Source organism: Oryctolagus cuniculus, chromosome 14 (assembly GCF_051225735.1).
Source record: "Oryctolagus cuniculus isolate XC-2025 breed Fujian yellow rabbit chromosome 14, ASM5122573v1, whole genome shotgun sequence".
In the NCBI taxonomy this organism is placed as follows: domain Eukaryota; kingdom Metazoa; phylum Chordata; class Mammalia; order Lagomorpha; family Leporidae; genus Oryctolagus; species Oryctolagus cuniculus.
Genome location: NC_142880.1, coordinates 30406945 through 30430327, shown reverse-complemented (window position 1 = coordinate 30430327; position 23383 = coordinate 30406945). Strand labels below are relative to the sequence as shown.

General features: G+C 45.6%; 1 protein-coding gene and 1 long non-coding RNA gene across 3 annotated transcripts in view; one reads left to right on the top strand and one right to left on the bottom strand.

Moving 5' to 3' along the window:
- FBXL17 (F-box and leucine rich repeat protein 17) overlaps positions 1 to 22735 on the top strand; it is a 543442-nt gene extending 520707 nt beyond the window's left edge. The window contains exons 8-9 of one of the 2 annotated variants that reach the window (XM_002713874.6): positions 440 to 582; positions 19850 to 22735. In XM_002713874.6, coding sequence (XP_002713920.4) covers positions 440 to 582; positions 19850 to 19990 — 284 coding nt within the window. In that variant the 3' untranslated portion in view covers positions 19991 to 22735. The remainder of the gene's footprint in view (positions 1 to 439; positions 583 to 19849) is intronic. The other variant, XM_089313093.1, reaches the window with a different exon arrangement.
- On the bottom strand, positions 1900 to 19852 carry LOC149122277 (uncharacterized). The gene is made up of 2 exons (XR_016220596.1): positions 12260 to 19852; positions 1900 to 10540 (listed from the first exon to the last, which is right to left on the bottom strand). It is a non-coding gene; the product is annotated as an uncharacterized LOC149122277 (long non-coding RNA).
- Positions 22736 to 23383: the final 648 nt, after the last annotated feature.

Below are 23383 nucleotides of genomic sequence, written 5' to 3'. Positions count from 1 at the left end.
CAATTGGTAAAAAAAAATTCCCATGCACTGTAGCAAACCTCAAAATGGTGTTTACACGGGTTTTTCTTGAAAACAATTATTAATGTTATCTTGGCTGGGGTTTCTTTGTTGCAACTTATAGCTGTCATTCATTTTAATGTATTCCTTCTGTAGGTATGAATGTTTGAAAGTGCAGGTAACCTTGTAGTGAGTAAAACTGATAAAAGGTTATATCCAATGAAAGAGAAATTATGGAATGATTATTCACTTTGCAAAAGGGTTTGTCATAGGGCAAGCTCTCCTAAAGCATTTCAAATTTAATTTGGTTTCTAAAACATTCATTTACACACAACATTTCAGGAACAAATTTAGTGAGGAAATGAGAGAAATCGTCATAATTAGATGGAGGTCCCCGATGCCGCCAGCATTAATGCTTCTGCCTCTCTGTCCCTCCCTGCAGCACTGATTGCTATTGGGCGCTACAGCATGACCATAGAGACTGTGGATGTTGGATGGTGTAAAGAAATCACAGACCAAGGAGCCACCTTGATTGCACAGAGCAGCAAATCCCTGCGGTATTTGGGGCTGATGCGATGTGATAAAGTAAGAGTCGCCCATCCAGTTCTGGTTTTTTACCTGTCAGTACAGTAAATAGCTTGATGTCATATTCCTTTTCCTTTCCTTTTCTCTCCCTTATCCATATCTATACCCACACACACACACACACACACACACACAGGTATGTATGTATATGTGTATGTGTATGTATGTATATGCAATTTTGATCTAATTTTCTAACCTGTGCATTTCTGACTTAATAATGAGTTTTGTGCTTCAGCAGAAAGAAAATGCAATCATACACACAGTCAACTTGGATGTTGACATGCTACTCCTAAGTCCATGGACCAAAATTAAAAGGTTGCATGGCAAACTGCAATTTGCAGGGTCTAACAGTAAAATTCAATTGTGAGTTCCCAGTTTCCTACAACAATAGAGTGGAAAAAAAATACCCAACTGGTTTTTCACAAGTGTGTAATTTCAGGGTCCCACATCTATGAGCTGTGGCCTTGTGTGGGCAAGAAGGGACCAGGGAGGAGGTGTGTGGGAAGTGGCGTGACCCCACACTTCAGATGGCACTCCTAGCACAGGACGAGACATGGTCCCAGAGGCTGGGGAGAAGGCCTGTGCAGCTGGCCAGGGACAGTGTCTACTGGGGGCCTGTGATGACTGGGAAGATAATAGCAGTTATATAGATGCCCAGGCCCTGGCCCTCGAGGGGTGTCTTCCCCTTTGTGACTTCCATGTCGTCCCATACAAACCTTAGAAATGGTTATGTGCACTGTGGAGGGGAGAAGAAAGACCAGGCACTGGCCCCAGGCTGCTCAGCCAGGACTTCACCCCAGGCTCTCAAAGACTGGGTCCCATGCTCCTTGATGAATCTGCAAGCAGTGTCCGGCCATGGAGCCTGCTTCCTTGGTAACGGACCACTTCCGGTGCTTCCTTGATCAGCAGATCCTGGCATCGTTTCCGAGTTCACACACGTGTGCTGCCTTGGCAGTGGTGATTAGGGGTGCTTCTACAAGAGCAGGCGTTTTCTAAAATGGGGCAAATGTAGGGGCAATAGAAGAATGGCTGAAAGCCCTTATGTGCTTTGTCATTTTTGTTAATTGGCTGAATTCTTTGCTCAGAATGCTTTAAAATCCCAATTTATACTGGACCTTTTTCAATTAGTTATGTTTAGAGAGATTTTAGCATGTATTCTTAGCCCAGCCTAGAAAGCGACTTACTCTGTAACTAAGCAACAGCACTGGGACCCAGGGGTTGCAAGTCTCGCTCAGCTCTCTACCAACCCGGCTGCTTTCAAATGACTTCTCTGAGAACAAGTTGAAGGGTCCACAACGGGCAGGGTGCTAGAAACACGGGACAGGGACAGCAGAGCTCCTCAGCTCCTGGAAGGAATTGCTACGCGAGTGCTGCCTGACCACAGACACAAGGCTGTGTGCATGCACATGTCTTTGTGCGTCTACCAGCATTCTCAGAGATCACCAGATTTCTACTCCGTACCCTTGTAGATCTGTTGAGAGCAGCTCCACCCCCCAGAGGTGAACTGTAGAAGTTGTATGTTCCTGTTGACACAGCAGAGTGTCCCAGACAGGTTTGCAGACCAACATCTCACTGATTGGAAGTTTAGGCATGGGTGCATTTCTGCGCAAGTGCAGGTAAGTCCAGAATGAGACAGGGAGAGGCTGTTCTGCTTAGCAGTATCCCTGGAGGTCTTAGCCTTTCCACGGGTGGCCTCTGAGTCCTGTCTCCAGCTAGACAGCTGCTTCGGCAGCCCATTGGCTCTAGCGTGAGGTCATCTGGCCAAGAGCTACCCCAGGGGATGCTGGACCCGGCCTTAAGGAGATGCATCTCCTTAAGACTTAAGGCATCTCGGAGCCAAACAGGAGAGGTTCCATGAGAACAAAGACGTTTCCAAGCCACACACAGGGTGCACAGAAAACACAGTGAGGCCCATCATTGGTTCAGTTGGATGGAAACCTAAAGTAGCTATTCAGCTTTCAAAGGTTGTATTTTGCCATTCATCTCCAGATTTTCAGATATCAGTGAGATTCAAAGAGAAATGTGAGTAGTGAAGGAAAGAGGTTGGTAGACAAGGAAGACATGGTCCCTGGAGCCACAGTGCAGGCACACATCCGGGCTCTGTAGTCAGGTTGGCCCTCACTGTCCATTTCCTCATGCCTAACGTGACACAGGTGCTACTACCTGTCTTGTAGGATGGTGAGCCATTGAATGAGTTAACTTACATAAGGCTACTTGAAAAAGTTTGTGCAAAAATGGAATTAAAAGGTAAGTTTATTTGGGGGGCCAAAAGTTTTTGAAATTCATGCATTGCTATTTCAAAATACACATTTTCCATGGTATTTTTTGAAGACCCATCTTACAGCTGACATTTTTAAGAGTGCTGAAGGAATTACAGAATACTTAGATAAATAAGAGACATATGATGCTGTCGGGTTGGAAAACTCAATATGGTTAACATGCCAGTGTTCCCCATGCAAACCAAGTGTGGGAGGACCTGGAGCTGGACATAATATCTAATATCTGTCGCTCCCCCTGGCCACTTTCCCCACTTCCGCGGGGGAGCGGCACACCGCTGGCCGGCTCTCTCGGGGGCTGCACAGGTGTTCCTTCAGATGTTCCTCTTAGATGTTCCTGGTGCATGTTGTCTCTCTCCTCCTTTATAGTCCTCTTCCACCAATCCCAACTCTGCTACCCACACGCCGAGTACGCTGCTCTCCTCCAATCAGGAGTAGGTCCTACAGTTTATTGGTGGAACTGGAGGCAGCTGTGTAGAAGCTGTTTCTCCCTTCTCAGCGCCATATTGTGGGAGAGCAGATGCATAGAATAAGTCTTAATTCCAGTAACTTAGTCTAGTCCGAGTTGCTCCCAGTTGCTCCCCACAATATCTGTTGTGTACACGAGGGTGCCTCAATTACTTTATTAAAACCAATTTAAAAATAAGTGTATTTAGTGCAAAACAATGTTGAAATCCATGCATAGTGCTTTTGCAATATATATTTTCCATGAGGTGTCTGAAGACCCTTTTTATAGGAGCATTTAGAATAATGTTGATTAGATATAAAATATTGTTACTGATTCTTCTCATCCTCAATGTCATTGTATCAACCTGTGCTGTGATATTTCCAGACTTCCAAACAAGAAAAAATTATGTTGCCTACTATCGCATATTGAGAGGAAATTAAAAACGGTGGAGGAGGAATAAACTCAGATGAGAGACGATGCACTTTCTCTTCCCCTAAATCTAAAACGAGGGTTATTATTTTATATACAAAGATATAAATAGTTGTACTTTCTACACACTTTGTGGTGGAAAACTAATGCCTCCATGAGATATTGTATTTGGAACCAACTTAATAACCTCCCCAGGCACAGGGACAAAGAAAGGCTTTTAGTAGGGAGAAAGGGTGAGTGAAAGATACGGCGGTACAACTGGGGAGGGAAACTGAAATCAGAAAAATAAAGGTGGAAATAAGAATAGAAACAGGAAACAGAAACACTTTGATCAGGGAACAGAGAAGTAGATTCTGTGCCTATCTCAGGCTGTGACCATCTGTGCCAACCAGGTGTTCAAGGTGTTAATTAATGTGGGCCTCTTTTCTCCCCATACCTTAACCAAATCTGCTAACCACTTAGAAAACCCATTCATTTGGCTTTTTCCCCTGCTGGCTACCCTCCAGAGCCAAAGGAGAAGGCAAGAGACTGGAGCCCTGCACGGTGACACCTCAGGTCAGGAGTGTGGTCACTGGGGTCCCTGCCCCTGGGGTCCCTGCCCTGGGCAGAGCTGAGGTGTGTGAGGTCTGTGTGGCCCTGCATTCGTGTCCTGGGATCCTGTGGTCCTGAAAAATACTGAAGTCTGTATTGTATTTTCCTTCACGTGCAGTTACATTGAGGGTTACTTATATGTGATTCGGGGGCTATGCTTTCCCAACCTAGTGCTTTTTCCCCCCTTCACTTTAGCTTTTGAGGAATTGCAAGAATAATCAGACGCATTGATTTTCGGGGAAAGTGGCCCATCATCCCCTCTCTCCTGTTAGGTAAGCAGAGAACGAGCAAGAAAATAGTAAACCTGTTCTTTGCAGAGAAAAGCAACATATACTCGTGTTCATAAACTATGTCAAAGCTAAACTGCAGCGAATGTGTTTGGCTGTGGCCGTGGTGCGTGCCCCACCATTCTGCACAAGCAACACTGCCCGTGCAGCTGCAGAGTTCAGACTTGCACCCAGAAGCCCCTGTTGGAGTAGCTTTTCCGATTGCTGGATGGATAAGCATGTTAGTGGGTTTTGAAGCTGACGCCACTTAATCTCCTAAACTTCAGTGCATTGAAAGAACCCAGAGAAGAAAACGCTGTGTGAGACGGCTTTGATGAATTGGGGTGAGCTTCCATTCCTAAAGACTGTTCAAAGGCTTACTTAACCTTGGGAATTCGAGCTGACCCGAAATCACCTATCAACTTAACTCGCATTTATTTGACGATTTAGTTAAAAATACTTGTACAATCAATGGGATCCTCTAATAAGAGCAATATGTCTACTCTAGTCTCCACAATAATAGACGGTGACTCAAGTAATAGAAATTGTTTTCACAACTTCAGTGAATTCTAGCCTCCCTGTAGATCTGTTCCTTCTAATATGATATTTTCCCCTCATTTCTCACAAGGCAATTTGGATGAAGAACAAAACTGAAAAGAAGGGGGGGGGGGAACCACGGGCAAGCTGTGGGGCAAGTGGAAATGCTATGTTTGAGGTTAATGAAAAATGTTTGGGGGAGCAAGGTTAGTGGGAAAGGAGGGAGCAGGCATGGCATTGGCTGAGAAGCCGGGGCCTGCCACAGGCAGCCCGGCTGGTGTGGGCAACCTCTGCAGCGTGTGCTAATGCAGAAGTTGGGAGACACAGAGCCCGGATTATGAGCAGTGACTAACATCATAAACGTAGCAATTCTCAAATGCCAGATCCTTGTGCAAAGCAGTTGGATGGAGAAATGCTGGAGCCTTTAAAAGCTCCCTTTCACTTTCTGGTTTCATTTTTTTTTTCTTTTTCTTCCTTTTTTTTTTAACTTCATGCAGAACTAATTTTATACACTGTTCATTTGATTTGAAAATGCCAGCGTCTGGGGTATCATTAAAGAGCGTTATTGAGGGAGCCACTGTTGGCAAAGCCTCCCGCTTAGAATGCTTCGTTCTGATGCCCCTGCGGCGTTACACTTGGGAAGTACACAGCCTACCTCAATTTACCTAACGCCTCTCCTCTACCTTGGGCCCTAGTGGGCAGAGAGCTCTCTTCTCCTAGGTCAGGAGAGGTGCCTGGGGCAGGGAGGGGGGGGTGTGCCTGGGGGCCACATTACTTAAAGAATAGACGGAAACTGATTGTGAAAGGTCTGCCTCAATGTCCTATGACCAAAGCCTCTTGGAATTTCTTTGATTTCCAGTTGACATAAATTAGAATTACACAGGCGTGAAGGGTCCGCCCAAGAAAAGATCAGAGGCACTGCCAGGGGAGGGGGCGGCCTCCGTGTGATCCTATTGATTATCTGGCTGCCTTCAGGCCAGGGCCTCCGGGGAGCCTGACTAGTATTGATCCACACCATGAAAATAATCAAATTAATTCATTTCTCATCAAACTGCCATTGCCAAGACCTTTCTCCTCCGACTGCCTCCCGTCCCAAAGTTCTCAGCTGAGGAGCAGAACAGGTGACTCCTACATGTCGCTCTGTTGCTCAGGACGCACGAAATGAGCTCCTCATTTAAATGGCAGAGAGATTGTGCGGAATCAATTCCACGAGAAGCCAAGTACACAAGCAAGTAACGGAAACCAGTCAGCTCTGCTTTTATGACCTGAAAATTTCAAGGGCCAAGTTTTGTGTGCCCAATTGAATGGGAAAACATTCAGGAAGAACTGACCACTGCGTTTTTCAGGAAGTAATTATGGTAGGAGAAAGCCTCAACAGCCTAACTATTTCTGTGGAGAAAATGGAGTTTTTATCAGCTTGCTTAGGAGTCATGGGCAGGAAAGCCCTATGGGGAAAATAATACCCGACTCTGTAACTAATATACAGAATAACTGGAAAAATCAGTTTAAGGGAAAAATAATTTGTGGGGCACTGTGTCCAGGGCCGTTTGGGTCGAGATTCAGCCATGAAACAAAGGGCGGACCTGCCGGGTCCCGCCGGCTTCCCTGCCACGGTTGCACAGCTGTTCCCAGGTTGCCCAGAGCCAAAATTTAAGATTGAAAAATCGGTGCCGTATCAAATAAAATCAAGTGAAAAAGAAAACCTTCTGTGCTAACGAGGCAGGAGCGGGCTGACGCCAGCTGATGGCGGAGCCCCCTGTCCTGGGCCACATAGCCCATCACCCCAACCGGGCGCGGTGCACTGAAGAACGCTGGGAGTGTGGCTACGCCTCTAACATCTGAACTTAACGTCCTCCGCTTGAAGCATCAGCATCTTGTTCCTTTTGCTGATGGAACAGTTTCTCCAGGTGATTTTCGCATAGGAGCACTTTAAAGCACATTTTTACAACCCTCTCCTGATTATTCCTGGTAATTGAAACAGGGAGGAACACATCAGCTGAAATTCAGGGCTCGACTCGCAGCCTCACTGTACTGCAGCGCCTGTCTTCTCTCCTCCCAGCCTCCCCCCGCGAGATGAACTGCGAAGAAGTGGAGGCAGGAAGTCCTTGGTGCACTTAGATAGGAAACCAAGAACCACTGGTGAGGAACCTTATGGAACAGGTGAATGGAGGAGCCCCGTACCCCGCCGCTACGATCTCAACGCCTGCATCTTCACTTGACTGTCTGTGACACCTTGGACACCCCGGTCTCCGGAAGCCTCAGATTCACCATCCGAAAAATGGGAAGAATAACAACAACATTTGCCCCACAGGCTTGTTCCAAGGGGAAAGGAAATATTGCAATAAAAGCACTTAGCCCAAAATCAGGCACACTAGGAAGCACTCAATGTTAATCATTTGTTACTTTGTTTATTCAGATCCTGGTATGGAATCTTACACTCCATGTATTAATCACCTGCTCCAACAGTTAATAATATTCTAGTGATGAATATAAACTCACATGCTAAGATCATAGAAAAACTCACCTCCTAGGGGCTGGTGTGGTGGCATAGCAGGCCAAGCCTCTTCCTGCAATACCAGCATCCCGTATGAATGTTTGACACCCAGCTGCTCCGCTTACAGTCCCCCTCCGTGCTAATGCACCTGGGAGAGCAGCAGAGAATGATGCAAGTACTTGGACCCCTTCACCCATCTGGAAGGCTTGGAAGAAGCTCCGGGCTCTTGGCTTCAGTGGATGGAAGATCTCTGTCTTACCTTTCTCTGTAACTCAGCCTTTCAAATAATAAATGAAAAAAAAAATCTTGAAGAAAAAACAAAACTAACCTCCTCAGACTCAGGCAGAAATTCTTTTTAAAAAATTAATAAATTATTTATTGGTTGAAAGGCAGACAGAGAGAGATCTTCCATCTGCTTGTTCACTACCCAAATACCCGCAATAGCCAGGGCTGGTCCAGGTTGAAGCCAGGAACCTTGAACTCAGTCTTGGGTCTCCCACGTGGCTGGCTGGCACCCAGCTCCTGGAGCCATCACCTGCTGCCTCTTAGGGAGCATCAGCAGGAAGTTGGGCCAGAAACAGTGCCAGGACTTGAACACAGGGACTTCCATATGGGATGCAGAGTCCCAAACTGTGTCTTTTTTTTTTTAAGATTTTTAAAAAATTTATTTGAAAGGTAGAGTTAGAGACAGTGAGAGGGAGAGACAGAGAAAGTCTTCTATCCGCTGGTTTACTCCCCAAATGGCCACAACAGCCAGAGCTGCGCTGATCCGAAGCCAGGAGCCAGGAACTTCCTCTGGGTCTGCCCACGCGGTTGCAGGGGCCCAAGGACTTGGGCCATCTTCTGCTGCTTTCCCAGGCATGGCAGACAGTTGGATCGGAAGTAGAACAGCCAGGACTTGAACCCAGGCCTATATGGGATGCTGGCGCCACAGGCGGAGGACTAACCTACTGCGCCACAGCACCAGCCCCCAAACCATGTCTTAACCACTGTTCCAGACACCCACCCCACAGGAAGCAATTCTTAAAAATAGTAGAATCGGATTTTTTCATTGTTAGGACCTATTAAACTACAGTCAGATTTATAGAAGAAAAAGAAACCTGGAGAGACCACTAACCACTAGTCCCTTCTTTCTGTTTGCTTCTAAAAAAAAAAAAAAAAAAAAAAAAAAAAGCAATACCTTTATAGACTCTTTTAAGGGAATGGGCTTACAAGTGGCTCCTTATGCTTAATTTGCCTCTGTTAAGAGATTGATATGTGGCGAAACTGTGTGTGTGTGTGTGTGTGCGTGCGGAGGGGGAGAGAGCCAACCATTCCCTGAATACCGAAGGGCAAATAAAGTAGTGTGTTGTCGTTCACCGGAAGGCACCCTGGAGCATCATTGTGCTGTAGTAAATAATCTCTTTGGAGCCCGGATTTGGCTTCCGTAATTACATGAAAGAATTAGGTTGTACGTTCTTATTAGTTTTCTAATTTAGAAATAGAAAAGGTAAAAGCAATTTCTTAACAGAGCTCACGTTAGATCCCCGGACTCCTAGGCACCTGACTTCACCAGGCAAGAAGCAGGAAGACTGCGCTGGCCCAGGAGACCAGGGGGTTCCTGTAGGCGAGGCCGGGGCCGTCCTGCAGCCAGCTCTCAGGGCCTGCCTTGCTGTGTCTCCTGAAAATGCTGCTCCCGTTGGCAAGTAGTTGGCCACGTAAGCCTCCCCCCACAGCAGCCTTCTTTGAATTGTTTTCATATATTTTATTCATTTATTTGAGCACTATCTATTGAGTGGCTTACCATGTTCCCATCACTGATAGGTGACAAGTCAGAAGAAAAACCGTGAACAAGATGTGTGTGGTTCCCATCCTGTGGCCCCCTCAGCTCCTGGGAGAGGCAGACAAGCAAACAGGAACTATCGTACTGCTGAACTGCTGTTTCAGTATTTTTTTAATGACATCCGAATTATGTTTCTTCTGAACATCGTGTCCCTCGTTGGCTTTTCAGCCGCGACCCCCCGGAGTCCTCTTTCTCAACTGCTGCACTCTGAGATTTCTGAAAAGGATGGCCTTGGGCCACTGGTGTTTGCTTTCACAGTCACGGTCGAGTTTCATCCTCGCCATGCCACAGGTCACCACTAACCCCTGTATCACCAAGTGCCGTGGCCACTTCTCCGTCCCCAGCTTGCTCCTTGTGGGGAATGCCTTTTGTCACCACCGCTGGCTTGTCTGCCTTGCTTGTCTCTCTTCATTGCCTCTCCATGCCTGCATCCTCTCATCTGCAAAGTGGGAATAATAACAGCACCTATCTCACAGAGGTAGGGAGAGGGCTCGCTGGGGTCATTTGTGTAAGGTTCCTTTTAAGGAGTAAGCAGCTAATCCTAACTCTCACTCATTGCAGTTGTTAATTCTTACTCCCATTATGAGCCTTAGAACGTGGGGTCTGTGGTCCTTCTAGTTTGTATAACGAGGACCTGCCACAGTGGCTGGTCCCTACTTACTAGTCGACAAATTCATATTGGATGACAGATAGATAGATGGATGGATGGGTGGATGAATGGGTGGATAGATGGTGTCTTTCATCCAAATTCTCTTGGATCTGAGCAACCACACTCTTATTGCTTTGTTTATTTGACATCAGAAGATCGGGTTTGTAAAAGTATCATGTACCTAAAAGCAAATTTGAAGACCATGAATGCTGGTGCCTCTTAATAATTGTCAAGATTACAAAATTATCTGCACAGAGGGAAACACACAGATGAGAGAGGAGCTGATTGGGATTCCACGTGAGTTTCCTGCAGCTGAGGGCTCCTTAGGCCAGACGAAAGCCCCCAGGGTTCAGGACAAATGAGGCTCAGGCCTCCACTGTGTGGTGGGACGTAGCATCCTTGAGAGTCCAACCCCGAAGCCATCTGACTTCTGTAGACTTCTCCTTCTGCAAACCAAAAATACCACTTACGTTCAGGCTTTTTAATCTGCAGATTTACTGAGCACACTGAGGCAGAGTAAACTTTTGCTAATCATAAATTTGTTTTAGGAACCGGGTCAAATCTACAAATCCTACCTAATGGAAACCGTGATTTTGGGAAAGGCATTCTTCCCTCGGGTGCCCACTCGGAGATGTCCTGGCCTTTATGAGCGAGAATAAAAGCTGAAACCCAGAAAACCATTAGGCACCAAAGGAAGCAGGTTTTTTAGTTCAGAGAGTTGTCCCCCAGATTATAATGTTCAGTTTAACTTCTCGAGCTAAATTTAGAAACGCCCAGATGTGTTCCATAAATACATTGCACTTCCCACTCACTTAGTGACAACATTGATTATCTTATTAGGGCTCGGTCTTTTTCCAAGAGTTGATCTTTTGATGAACCACTTAGAGCACTACAGATGACTCCCCTCTGCCTCCCCGTAAGTTTCTCCTTCGTGGTGTCAGCGCACTGCATGTGAAATGCATCAATTTGGGTGATGGGTCAAGTCCACGGCCAGCGGTTTGTGGTCTCGGAAGGTCCCAGGGTGTGGATAGAAAGCCTTGCACTTGGCTTGAAACATCTCTCTTGGTGGAGGATCGCGTGGTGAGACAGGGAATGAGTATGTCACTGATTTCGCCATGTGACAGTCTGGTTGTCGGACTTGCTGTCACACTAATCTCTAATTAGAGGCTTCCGGTTGGCGAGCCCCGATTCTCACCCAACACTGCAGGCATTTCTGTGATCCGCATCGTCCCAGGCTCCTCACTGCCTTCTCACTGTGCTAATTCAAGTGACTAGGAGAGCGCCCGTGTTAACAGGCAGCCTACATTTCCTGAGAAAGAGACAGCACGAAGCCAGGCCTGTTGAGATATTGACAAGAGCAGAGCTCTTCCAAATCCTCCCCGTTCTGAAACGGAATGACCGCGTTTGACAAAGTTGACTGAATTGATGAGCCTGCCGCGGTCAAGTTCATTGCATTGTCCCTATCTGTCTCTTTCTATGCTTTCAGACTTTTACATGAGCTGGGTTATTTTTCTTTTTTCCCTCTTAGGGATTCGTGTGTCTCTGGGGCGGGGGGGTGGGGTGGGGTGGTGTTGTCTTTTAGGTTTTTTTTTTGGCCACCCCAGAGTACCATTTCTTACCTCTCTCTATATAAAAACAACCTGAGAGACCTGCTGGTGTGAGGTCCATACACCAGGCACAGGGCACCAAAGTGCATTCTGTAGTCAGCTGACTCCCACACTTGGCAGTGAGTTTTGGGCTCCAACGAGGCACCTCATGTTTCTTCTTGAAATCAGATGAAATACCCGGCACGAGTACCCCCCCCCCCCCCACATCATGGTGCTCCCTGAGGAAGCACTGGGTACCCGTGAGACCTGGCGTTAGGGGAATATCTCTTCCCTTCTCGTTGGCTGTGGGGGCGGGCCCATGGCGGCCTCCTTCCTCTTTGCCCAACCAGAGTTGTTAAGACTGGATGTTGGAGCAGAGGAACCCAGTCTGTCTTTACCCCAAGAATACTCCTTGTGTTTCAGACAGTGATGGCTACTTGCAAAATGACGGGGCAGTAAGCTGTAGGACAAGCATTTCTGTTCTCCAGATCACGGGACTCAGAGTTGGTGATGAAGGGCATTCTGGGAAGTGGGTAGGCGCTTGCTACCCTTGAATGAGGAGCTTAGTTCAGATCTTACCCTCCCAGGCCAAGTGCAGCGATCGAGTGGGCTCTTTGGAAGCTTTTCCATCAGAGGCTGCAGACCAGCGGGTCTCAGCAGAGCCATGCATTGGAGGCTCCTGGGGAGTTTCAAAACTGCTGATGCCCAGGTCTCTCACCGCCAAGCTCCCCATATAACGGAGAAGATCTCCAGGTGCTTGTAATGAGCGACTGAGTTGAGAATTACCACCTGAGGTTACTTAAGAAAGTGCATATTACAAAAAAAAAAAATACGTGGATTTCAAACATGCTTTGCTCCCAGATAATCTTTTAATTCCCTGAACTTTTTGAAATACCCTCATATTCTTGTTCCTGTTCTTGGCTGCAGGTGCAGTTCAATTCTACCCACATTAGTAAGCCTGTAGCCTGCATTTGTTCTTCGTGAGTGGCTGCGGGGTCCTTGGCAAAAGGCCTGGGTTCGACTGAGAAAGGAAGGGGGAACGAAGGGAAGGGGAGGCTGTGGATATGGAGCAAGGTGCTAAGCTAGGAAGCTTCAGCTGGCCTCTGAAGAGCATGCTGAGGGGCCGGCGCCGCAGCCTAATAGGCTAATCCTCCACCTGCAGCACACCAGGTTCTAGTCCCGGTCGGGGCGCCGGATTCTGTCCCGGTTGCTCCTCTATCCAGTCCAGCTCTCTGCTGTGGCCCTGGAGTGCAGTGGAGGATGGTCCAAGTGCTTGGGCCCTGCACCCCATGGGAGACCAGGAGAAGCACCTGGCTCCTGCCATCGGATCAGCCACGGTGTGCCGGAAGCAGCGGCCATTGAACGGTGAACCAATGGAAAAGGAAGATCTCTCTCTCTCTCTCTCACTGTCCACTCTGCCTGTCCAAAAAAAAAAAAAGAGCACGCTGAGGGTGAGGGAGATGGGGAGGGAGGCGCCAGATTTCTGGCTCCCAGCTCTAAGAGTAGGGAAACCCCAGCCGAGTGCGGCCCAGCGGGGACGAGAGAAGTCCGGCTGTGAAGGGGGAGACATGGAAGCAGAGAGCTGGTGCGTGGTGTTGGCTGTGCAGGGTCCTGGAAAAAAATCAATGTGTCCTCTGCTCTTTTATTCTTTTCCTTCGTGCCTTATTTAAAAATATTTTAAACAGCACTTAGATGACTCATCTCATTTACATGCAAATTCGGGGTGTTACTAAAATTCACATTACCCTTATTTTAGCCTTTTTAGCATGAGCCCGTCATGGAGCACTCCTTGAAAGGGCAATGCGTCCCTTTGAAAATGTGTTGTGCCCCTGACGGTTGCTGGCTTTATGGTAAACAGCAGGTTCCGCGGCCACCCGGGACAGTTTCCCAGACAGCCGAGGCGCTCACAGAGCGGCAGACTGCAGAGACCGCACTGGGCCCCTGGGCAGCCACGAGTCAGCCTCTGGGGTGATTGGCAGTGAGTGACATCGCCCAGGGAGCCCCTGGAAGAGTGACAGGCCAGCATCCTTGCTCTGCCCACCTGCAGGCTCGGGGCTCTTTTTCTTGGTGCCTGTTTGGGACATGAACTTGCATCCCCAGTACACAGGAGTTTGTTGAATGAGGCAGGGACACACTGCATAGCCTACTGAGTGAAGGACTGCTTAGTTGTTTTAGTCTGGTTCATGAGCTGGTTTCCTTTCTCCACTGCCTAGTGTGTTCTGTTTATTGCATATGATACACAGGCTCACGCCCTCCCTGACCTTCCCTAGTCCATTTCAAGGTCACTTCCAACGCACCAACAGTTCAGGTGCCTACTGCAGGCTTCCTTCCAGGGCAGCCTGACCTACCCCAGAAAGCACTCCCCCAGCCCTGGCATTGCCAGTGTCGCTGCCCCTCTGCCCAGCCAAGTGACCAGATGCAGGGGGCAGGGGCCTTGCCCGCCTTGCCCACCATTCTGCTTCCGGATGACAGGCACCTGTTTCCTGGGAGGCACACAGAAGAAGCAAAGTGCCAGTTTGGGGTTTAGGGGCAGTTGACCCTGCCAGAGGTCCCTTGCTGATGCAACAGCGTTTCCGGGTCTCGATCCCACGCAGGCACAGCTGCACCTGCACCTGCCACCCGCAGAGAACCCCACAGGGAACCCTGTTGGCCAGGAGGCCGCTTGCGGTTTTCCCTGCCACCGAGCCGCCATCTTGGGAAGATTGTCCAGGGCTGTGAAATGGATTCCTAGGCAAACAGCAATCTTTTTTATTGTTGATGTGCAGATAGGAGGGGCATGTCAGCGCTCACTGGACGAGTGATCAGCTGGGGCCATGTGGTTCCGCGCGGAAGCCGGGCTCCGAAATGCAGACCCTGGCCACCATCGCCGGGTAGTTGTGTGACCTCAAGTGAACCACTAACTGTCGGAGCCCCAGGGCAGTTACCCCCCTCCCATCCTCTCCTATCCTTTCTGCAGTGGAGACTTTCATTTTGCCTTTATTGGTCATTAGGATTAAAAATTATTTTCCCCCCAAATATATTGCCAGAAGAAGCCGTGCTAGAAGAAACACTTAACCAGTGGCTTCTTCAGCCAGTTTGATCAGAACTTGTATTTGCTGAGCAGTCAGTGTCATCAAGGACAGAAGTCCGGCCTAGGCTTACACTTATCTGGAATTTTCTGGGGAAGGTGTTGATAAGGAGGTGAAGAAACACGATGGTGTAGATAAACTGGCAAAACAGAATCCCTGAACTGGGGAAGGCTGAAGGTTCTTGCCTCTCCCTTCCATGGTGGCAGCGGCAGCGGCAGTGGCAGCGTGGCGTGATTTACCTTAATTAGCATAGCAATTTGCTGCACATTTTCAAAAAGTGCTAATAGATGTTAACTCAAAATAGATTAAAATACCAGACAAATTGCTACTACCTTAAAAAGAGTTATAATAATTTTGAAAATGTAAATTATGGTTATACAGTCTTGAGAGAGAACTATAAAATCCAATCTTTCTTATATTTAAAAAAAAAAACATGTGGCGCATGCTTTTTTCCCCCTTTAATCACAGTAATTTCGTCAAATGACACTGCTGCATATTTCTGTGGGAAGACACGCTGCATTTTTCAAATCTCCTGTGTAATAGAGGAGCTGCCATTGATAGTTTTGAGCAGGAAGAAAACAAATTGAGCACAGAAAACCAGGGATCGGGGAAATCTAAAAAGAAAACAAAATCTTCCTCTTTCTGTTCCCTGTTTTTAATGCATGCATTTTGTGAGTTGGAGCGGCGAACAGTTCTTTTCATTCTAGCAAGTGGCGTTAAGCATGTCAGAATGTCTGCAGAGATGTGTCCATTGGCCTAACAGCTTTCCACGATTTGGACTCTGGTGGTATCTTCCCCGAACTCCTCATCTCTGGCACTGGGGGAGTCTGTACAGACATTTGTACTTGTGAGGAGTATAAATGAACACAACTTGCAGTATCCAATGCATCGAATTTCGTGGCTAGGAGACGGTATTAGGAAAGGAGTCAGCCTGCCCTTAGAGGGAGCACCCTGATTTCCAACTGGATAACCTTCACCCAACCACTGCTGCTCAAATGGGGTATTTGCATGTTCCCTTCTGCTTTGTTTTCTGGAATTTACAGAGCACAGTTAGCAAAAGGATTGCTCCGAAGGCATGTCGTGTCCACAGAGCGTTACTGGCGCCATTTTTCATCCAGCCCCATGCAACCAAACCCCAGGCTATTCTTACCCATCCCTGTGAGAGCCAAAGAATTAAAGCTCATCAGCTAAGGCCCTGCTACAGGTATTCCTGACTGTATGCAACAGAAGCAGATCAATTTCACTTTGGGAAATCAAAGGATATGTAAGACATTAGGGGAGCTGACAAAATAAATTAACCCCACCCGACAGTCGTTACTCAGTAAATCTGTGTCTTCTTCTATCCAGATTGCTCAAGATAAATTGTATGCCTCTTCCTAGAAAACAGTTATCACAGGGACCAGCACAGTGGGTTAATCCTCCACCTGCAGTGCTGGCATGGGTGCCGGTTCTAGTCCCGGCTGCTCCTCTTCCAGTCCAGCTCTCTGCTGTGGCCTGGGAAAGCAGTAGAAGTCAGCCCAAGTCTTTGGGCCTCTATACTCACATGGGAGGCCAGGAGGAAGCTCCTGGCTCCTGGCTTTGGATCGGTACAGCTCCGGTCATTGCGACCACCTGGGGAGTGAACCAACGGAAGCAAGACCTTTCTCTCTGTCTCTCCCTCTCACTGTCTGTGTAACTCTGCTTCTCAAATAAATAAATAAAATCTTAAAAAAAAAAAAGAAAGAAAATAGTTATCACATAGAGAGATATTCTGTTCCTATAACTTGGCTCCCCCAGCATGGGTGTTTGACTTCATGGTTAAGGCATAGTTTGGGACATCTGCGTTCCATGTCAGAGTACCCAGGTTCTCCGCCTGTGTCGGGCTGTTGACTCCGCTTCCTGTTAATGCAGACCTTAGGAGACAGGAAGTAATGGCTCAAGTGATTGAGTCTCTGCCACCCGTGGGAGAGATGCAGATCGAGTCCCCAGTTCCCGGCTCCCGCCTCCCTGGTTGGTGAATGGCACCAAAACAGGTAGAAGCACTCTCTCTACCTCTGTCTGGCCAGCTAGCTAGCTAGCTAGTAGTTTTCACTGCCTCTCAAGTAAATAAAGAAAAATTAAAAATAAATGAATGAATAAAAATCATCTAAAACAAACTGCCTGTCAAGCCCAGGGACAAAACTTTGTACAGGCTCATTTGTAGATTGGAAAAGAGAGCCGTCGTCCTCTTGGGGAGCTTAAATGTTTTCTCTTTCCCATTCTTTTCTCACCTATATTTTGTTATTAGTTCAGTGGCTTGGGACTGCATTTACCTCCTTTGCAGTGGGATGCAGACTTTTCCAAGGGTCTTCTCTGAGGAAATGACTTCAGCTGTCTCTTCGTGAAAGCCATGTCCTTCAGGTTATTTGGCAGGAGGTAACACTGGTGATAGAAAAGGGAAGATTTCCTATGATACCTGTACTATGTTATTAAGGAAAGTCCTGGTATCACCTTCCGAGAGCACTAAAATGCACCGGATTCTTCTTGTATATGAATTTTTAGAGGAAGTTCTAAGCATTACTTCTTGCCCTGTTTTGTTTTTTATTTTGAATATTACTATTAACAGGTTTTGTTTCTGAAATATCTGATAAGTGGAACGATATTGATCAGCACTCAGCATGTCGTTATCTCTTGGTGTTCAATGACTGTTCACTGAGTGCCAGCTGCAGTGACAGCAGCCGCTCTCCAAGAAATTTTTGTGTCAGTCACCGTGCTAGGCACGTTATTATATCACTCCTTTTAACAATCGTGTGACATAAGTGCTTTTATCCTGATCTTACAGTTGGAGAAACCAATCCTTAAAGAAACAAAGCGAAAGCAGAATCGCACCTGTTTCTTGTTGGCTCCCATGTCTATGGAACGAGCCACAGTTGCCATGTTCCTCCTCTGCTTTGGGCAGAGCTTGCTCATGTTGAAGTTGAAGGCAATCTGTCTGCAGGGACTTTTATTCAGGTGGAAGAGATGGGGAAGTGAAGAGATGCATGGATGCTGTGTGCAAACGCTCTGAGACAGACCTTGCTGGTGCCCCTCCCCCTCACCGTGGGTGCACAGAGAATGGCTAACCCAGCCTTAGGGGGAGACAGAATTACTTCGGGAAGGCTTTTCTTGAGAAGGGGTGCTGAGATGAATGGAAATTCCTCAGGAACCTATTGGTCTTCGTACTTCATGTTGGCAGTGTCTGGCTTTGCCTTGTTCTTGGATTTCTGGATTTTATTTGTAGTTTGTTATTGTCTTATCATTCATTCACTAATAACCATGCTGGGCTCATGGATACAAAAATTTTCATAGTTCTTGTAAATCTTACATTGGGGCAGGAAAGTAGATATTAAACAGGGCAATTATGAACTAACTTGATAGTATAGTAGACTGTGAAGGAAAAGTAGTCAGAGTTGGAAGAGTGAATGACCTGGAACCTTAATTTGAGGCGGGGAACAGACAAGGGGCAGTGGTCAGGCTTCTTTAAGAAAATGTCATTGTTGCCAAGAACTCAAAAACGAGTAGGAAATATGTACACATGAGGAGAGGGGTGGTAATGGGAAAAGGGAGTAAAGAGAATTGCAGGTGAACAGAATTGCACGTTCAAAGTTTCTGAGGCCAGAAGGAAACTGGATGGGTCGATAAACTGAAATAAGGCCAATTGACTGAATTGTATTCTGCTACAAGCTGCATGAATTCAAACAAGACTTACAGAATACCTTTAAATGTTTTAAAAGGTATATTGCTTAACACATCTTAAAATCGTCGTTTTAATTCATATGCTCAACTCTAACTTGTGTATCTGTTTTTCTTTTTTAATCCAAAATAGTTTTTGTTGCTTTTGAAAACAAAATGTTACATATCACAGCTCTATCACAAAAAAGAACTAACTTCATGCCTTGGTTGAATTTGGAATAAAAGTTGATTTAAATATCAGCAAGTCTTGAATAGTGAAGTGTTCTGACAAAAAGTATCATCAGTGCAGTATTGAAATATCCACTCTCGATTGTAAAATAAAGGATTAATATATGCCATAGTTTTCCAGGCCAGCTCCAGACACCTTCTTGTTTTGGAAAAGTGCAGGCAACTGAACTTCACGATCATCATACTTCGAAGCAGGCTTTCAAAGCAAATAGCAAGGGTTTGAGGTTGCTCCTGGTGGTCCTGATCTTTCTAAATAATGGACATTAAGAGGGAGGCTGGGAACGTGTATTACAAGTAGCTTCCTTCAGACTAGCTTACTCAGTATAAATGAAATATTGATGTATTTGAAAATGCCCAAGAGTTCAATAAAGGTTTTAAATAAAGCTACCTAAAAGTTGTGGTTCTTAGGTTAATCATTTATTTATCTAAAGGATGAAGGAAGCTGTCTACTTCTGTGATATGAACTGCAATCAGCTTAAAAATAATTGACAAATTAATCCCTTCACAGCACAGCAATTGTAAAGGTGTTAGTTTTAATTAGGCCTGTCTGATTGCCTTGTCTAATCAAGAATCAAGGTGGTATCTTTGATGGTTAAGGTCTATTGGGGCCATCCCTGACCTGCCAGCCATGTATGTTTTAATTATTGATTCCTCACTTTTCAGCCCTTCCCACAAAGGGACGTGAAGTTTGCAATCCCTTACCATTTACAGGGAAGAAAAAAAAAATAAACATTTTCCCCAGCACTTCTGTCTGGAATCCCGTGTATCCTTTCCCGATTCTACAGTTTGCATCCAAACAGGCTGTCAGATTGATGACGAAGTCGAATGTGTATTGGGATGCTATTGTTCTGCTTTCTCACCTCCCCAGCGCCAGATTTGCAGTGGACGTTGTTGAGAGCTTGACAAATCACTGTCATTTATGCTTTAGGAAACACATTTGGTTTCTTTATATCGTGGCTTTAAAAAAGACAAAAATCCCCAAGGGCAGATGTAGCACTGGGAAGTCAGAGGTTAGACCAAAGGGGACACAGATCTCGCAGAACATTTCCTCGTGGTGTTTGCGAAGAAGGACCCAGGCGAGAGCTCGTGCGCCATCGGAATTAAGTGCAGCACACACAGGAGCAGGGGCAGCCGCTGGGCATGGTGGTCCCTGAGTGTGATGTTGGTTCTTCTTTGCTTGCAGGTCAACGAAGTGACGGTGGAGCAGCTGGTGCAGCAGTACCCCCACATCACCTTCAGCACTGTCCTGCAGGACTGCAAGAGAACCCTGGAGAGAGCCTATCAGATGGGCTGGACCCCCAACATGTCGGCCGCCTCCTCCTAGCACCCCTGCCCACCAGGATTAGGTCCACCAGGACCATTCAGCAGGCCAGAGGGGAGTTGTAGTTTTGGGGTGGGAATCTCTTGAATGGTTTTAACTGTCACCTCTCTGCGTGTGTACCAGAGTGTGTATATTTGTGTCTCGTTTGCCTTCTGCACAGCATAAGCCCACATGTTCCTTGTTCCTGAGTGAGCTGGCCTTTTTTTTTTCTTAACATTTACAAATCATGAAAGCCACAGACATTTTCATTTTTAAGTTCAAAGGCTTATTTCTCTTAAAAAAAGATTTTTAATATACAGTCAACAAATTGGGTGGATTATTGTGAGTGTCTATTTGCCGACACTTGGAGGTGCCCAAAAACGAAGGCCACCTTTTTCATGGGGTAGAAATGTGCACTTGCCGTGGGGAAGCCACAGTCATTGGGTTGATGCACTCACTGGAAGCCTGTAATCCAAGTACACGTAGTTATGCTCTCACTGTCACACTCCGCTCTCTCTCGCTCTCTCTCTTTCTCACACACACACCCCAGGTCAGCTTCCTCCTGGATCACTTCCTGACAAAGGGGCCTTCCTGCAGGCTGCTGAGGGAATGTGTCAGCCACTGTGGCTCTGCCTAGCTCTGTGGAGCCACAGGTGACCAACTTGGTATCTGGTGGGTGACTTGGGGAGTTGAGAGAAGAAAGCCTTTTTTAAATTTTTTATATGGAGGCAACAATCTGAACTCCCCTGGCCAGCTCGCAAAGTTAATTATTCATTATTCTACAAATGCATTCTGTTGAGTACTAAATATTTTAGTTGGTTTTACGTTAACATTGTGTTAGCTTTTATTTCATAGATAGTAACTGGTTGGGATGTATTTTGATGATATTTGGCACTAATCTTAGCATTATCCACATTGAAGCCACCAACATAACTACTGGTGTGCAGGTTTGATAAAAGCTACAGATCATTTCATTGTTTTGTTCATTTTGGGAATTATGAAAGTATATTTCTGAGATTCGGGGGTAGTCACATTAGTCAAAGATTAATAAACGAGCTATAAGTAGACAATCTTTCTATTGAATTTTTGTTCTTTTGCTTTGCTTTGGTTTCGGGACAGGTTGTTTTGGATATATGCATGTTATTTTTTGAGTAGTTCTTATGCTACTGCAAAGATCTATTGCTAGCTAGTGTATGAGTTAAGAAAAATTAGAAAAATCTGTTTGTTAAGGTTCCGTTTACAATTGTCCTTGTTTTATTGGATTGTGGGCCTTCAGTTAAGACAATACCTATCAGTAAATGAATATATGTCTTGATTTCACACATCTTTACAATAAATTCATGGTAGGGACTGGGGCTCAGATAATCTTTCCTGCATCTAGATTTATAATCAAGACAGCAGGGAGCCTTTTTAAGTCAAAGAGTGATTATCTTTCACTGTAGAACTAGAGATAAAATCCTGACTTGTGAATTTGCTATTTATTCTTCCCTGGTGTGGACATAACTGTTAGTTGGTCTTTAACAGATAAACTGATTTGAGTGCTGTTTTCTCTTAAGCCCCAATGTTACTAATACGATCCATCCATAACAAACTATAGATAGCTTTACATTGAATGCCATGGACATATTTGTGATGACTTTTTTTGGTAAACACCTGTTTCCTTTGATTATGTCAACATGTTGTTGATGTGGCATTTTGTTTTTGTTTTTGTTTTTAAATCCCAATCAGTTAAGAAAATCTAGTCAGTAAGACTCAGAATATTTTTCCCATAACTAAGTGGATTCCTAATTTAATTTGAAGGGAGTAAAATTGTATCCAAAAAAAAAGCTGTTTGTCATTAATCAACTGTGAATCTTCCTTACATGTCAAACAACCGTATCATTTTCATACCCATTTCTCCGCCACTGAGATATCTTATTTCACAATGTTTTAACTGATTTTAACCCAAAACTAATTTATAAGACAGTATGTATAGTAATAGTAGCTTTTGAGTGAAGAAACAAAAGTTTAATTTTTATATATGTCACACTATATTTTACATAGTTAAAAAGAGACAAAAGAAGGGAGAGCCACCTGTGACATACATGGTACCATTTCAGTTCAAAGTTGTAATAATCTTTGGCGTGCTATACTTTGGGTGTCAAATGGTTTCTGAGTGTCTAACGGATATTCTTTTTATGCTGCATTGTTCGAGTCTGAAGCGCAGCACTGTAACATGCTTTAGCTGGGGGGTGGGGGTGGGGACTTGCACTTATTCTCCCAAATGTTGACTAATTCCAGAAAGCCTGATGCACCATAACCTGGAAACGTGCTTTGGTACATTCGTAGAAATCTGTAGAAAATCTCATATCCAAGCCTCAAAGCAGAAACGCAAAACACAGCCAGGAGAAGCATCCCTCCCCCGACCCCCACCCCCCACCCCGCCCCTGTCCCCGGGTGAGCCTGCGTTGGTTGTTGAATGTGCTCTCATTAGATGCTTTGAAATGAGGCTTTCAATAAATTTCTGGGCAATATAGTTTCCTTTTTTTTTAAGCTTAGAATGTCATAAATACATGTGAACACATTTAATGCAGGGCTTTTTATCCTCTCCAAAATGTCAACAGTATTTTCAGAATAAAGACTATGAAATATATTGCTGTAGTGGAAAATTCTGGTCCTTTGTCTTTAATGTCTTTTTGAGTGGATAAAGAAAATTCACCCGGTTTGTAGTTTCTATATTTCCGTGAATCTTTTGACCTTGCAATGGATTGCAATAAAAGAGAAACAAAAGACTGTGTCTGTGTTTTATTTTAGAGACAATAAACGGCTTCCCTGATGCGGGTTGGGTGTGATGTGGGCAGTGGGCTGTATCCTTGTGTGTTTCTCTGCACACTTAGGTAGCTTTGCCTGACCCAGAATAGTAAATTAGGCAGGCTTTCGGAGGTTCTGATGTGGCCAATGATTGCCAAGACAAGATTAAACCCTCTGTTAGAGACACAGCGAACAAGGGCTTTATTCCCCAGCCTCAGTGACTGGGCGCTGTCTCTCTGTTCCTTCCTTTCTGACATGCTCTGTCCCCAACAAAATCTCGCTATCTTGAAAAAAAAAAAAAATTAAAACAAGGTGTAAATGAATGAATTATTTAGAATCCCGTTCCCTAAATAGTCACTGCTTTCCTTAGCTATGATTCAGTTTTCCAAAAGCAAATAAATAAAGGAAACATGTATTGAGTGATATGTATGTGCCAGGCACTGGAGATTCAAAGGTAAATTAAACTCATTCACCCCCACCTTCAGGAGGCCCATAATCCCACAGATGTACTGATATGCGTAATTATGGGCGGCACCCTTAGGCGCAGGCAGCAGCTTTGGGAAGGGAGAGCTTCATGGGGACAGGGCTGTTAATAAGGGGGGAAAGGAGTAGAAGAGATTTACCAAA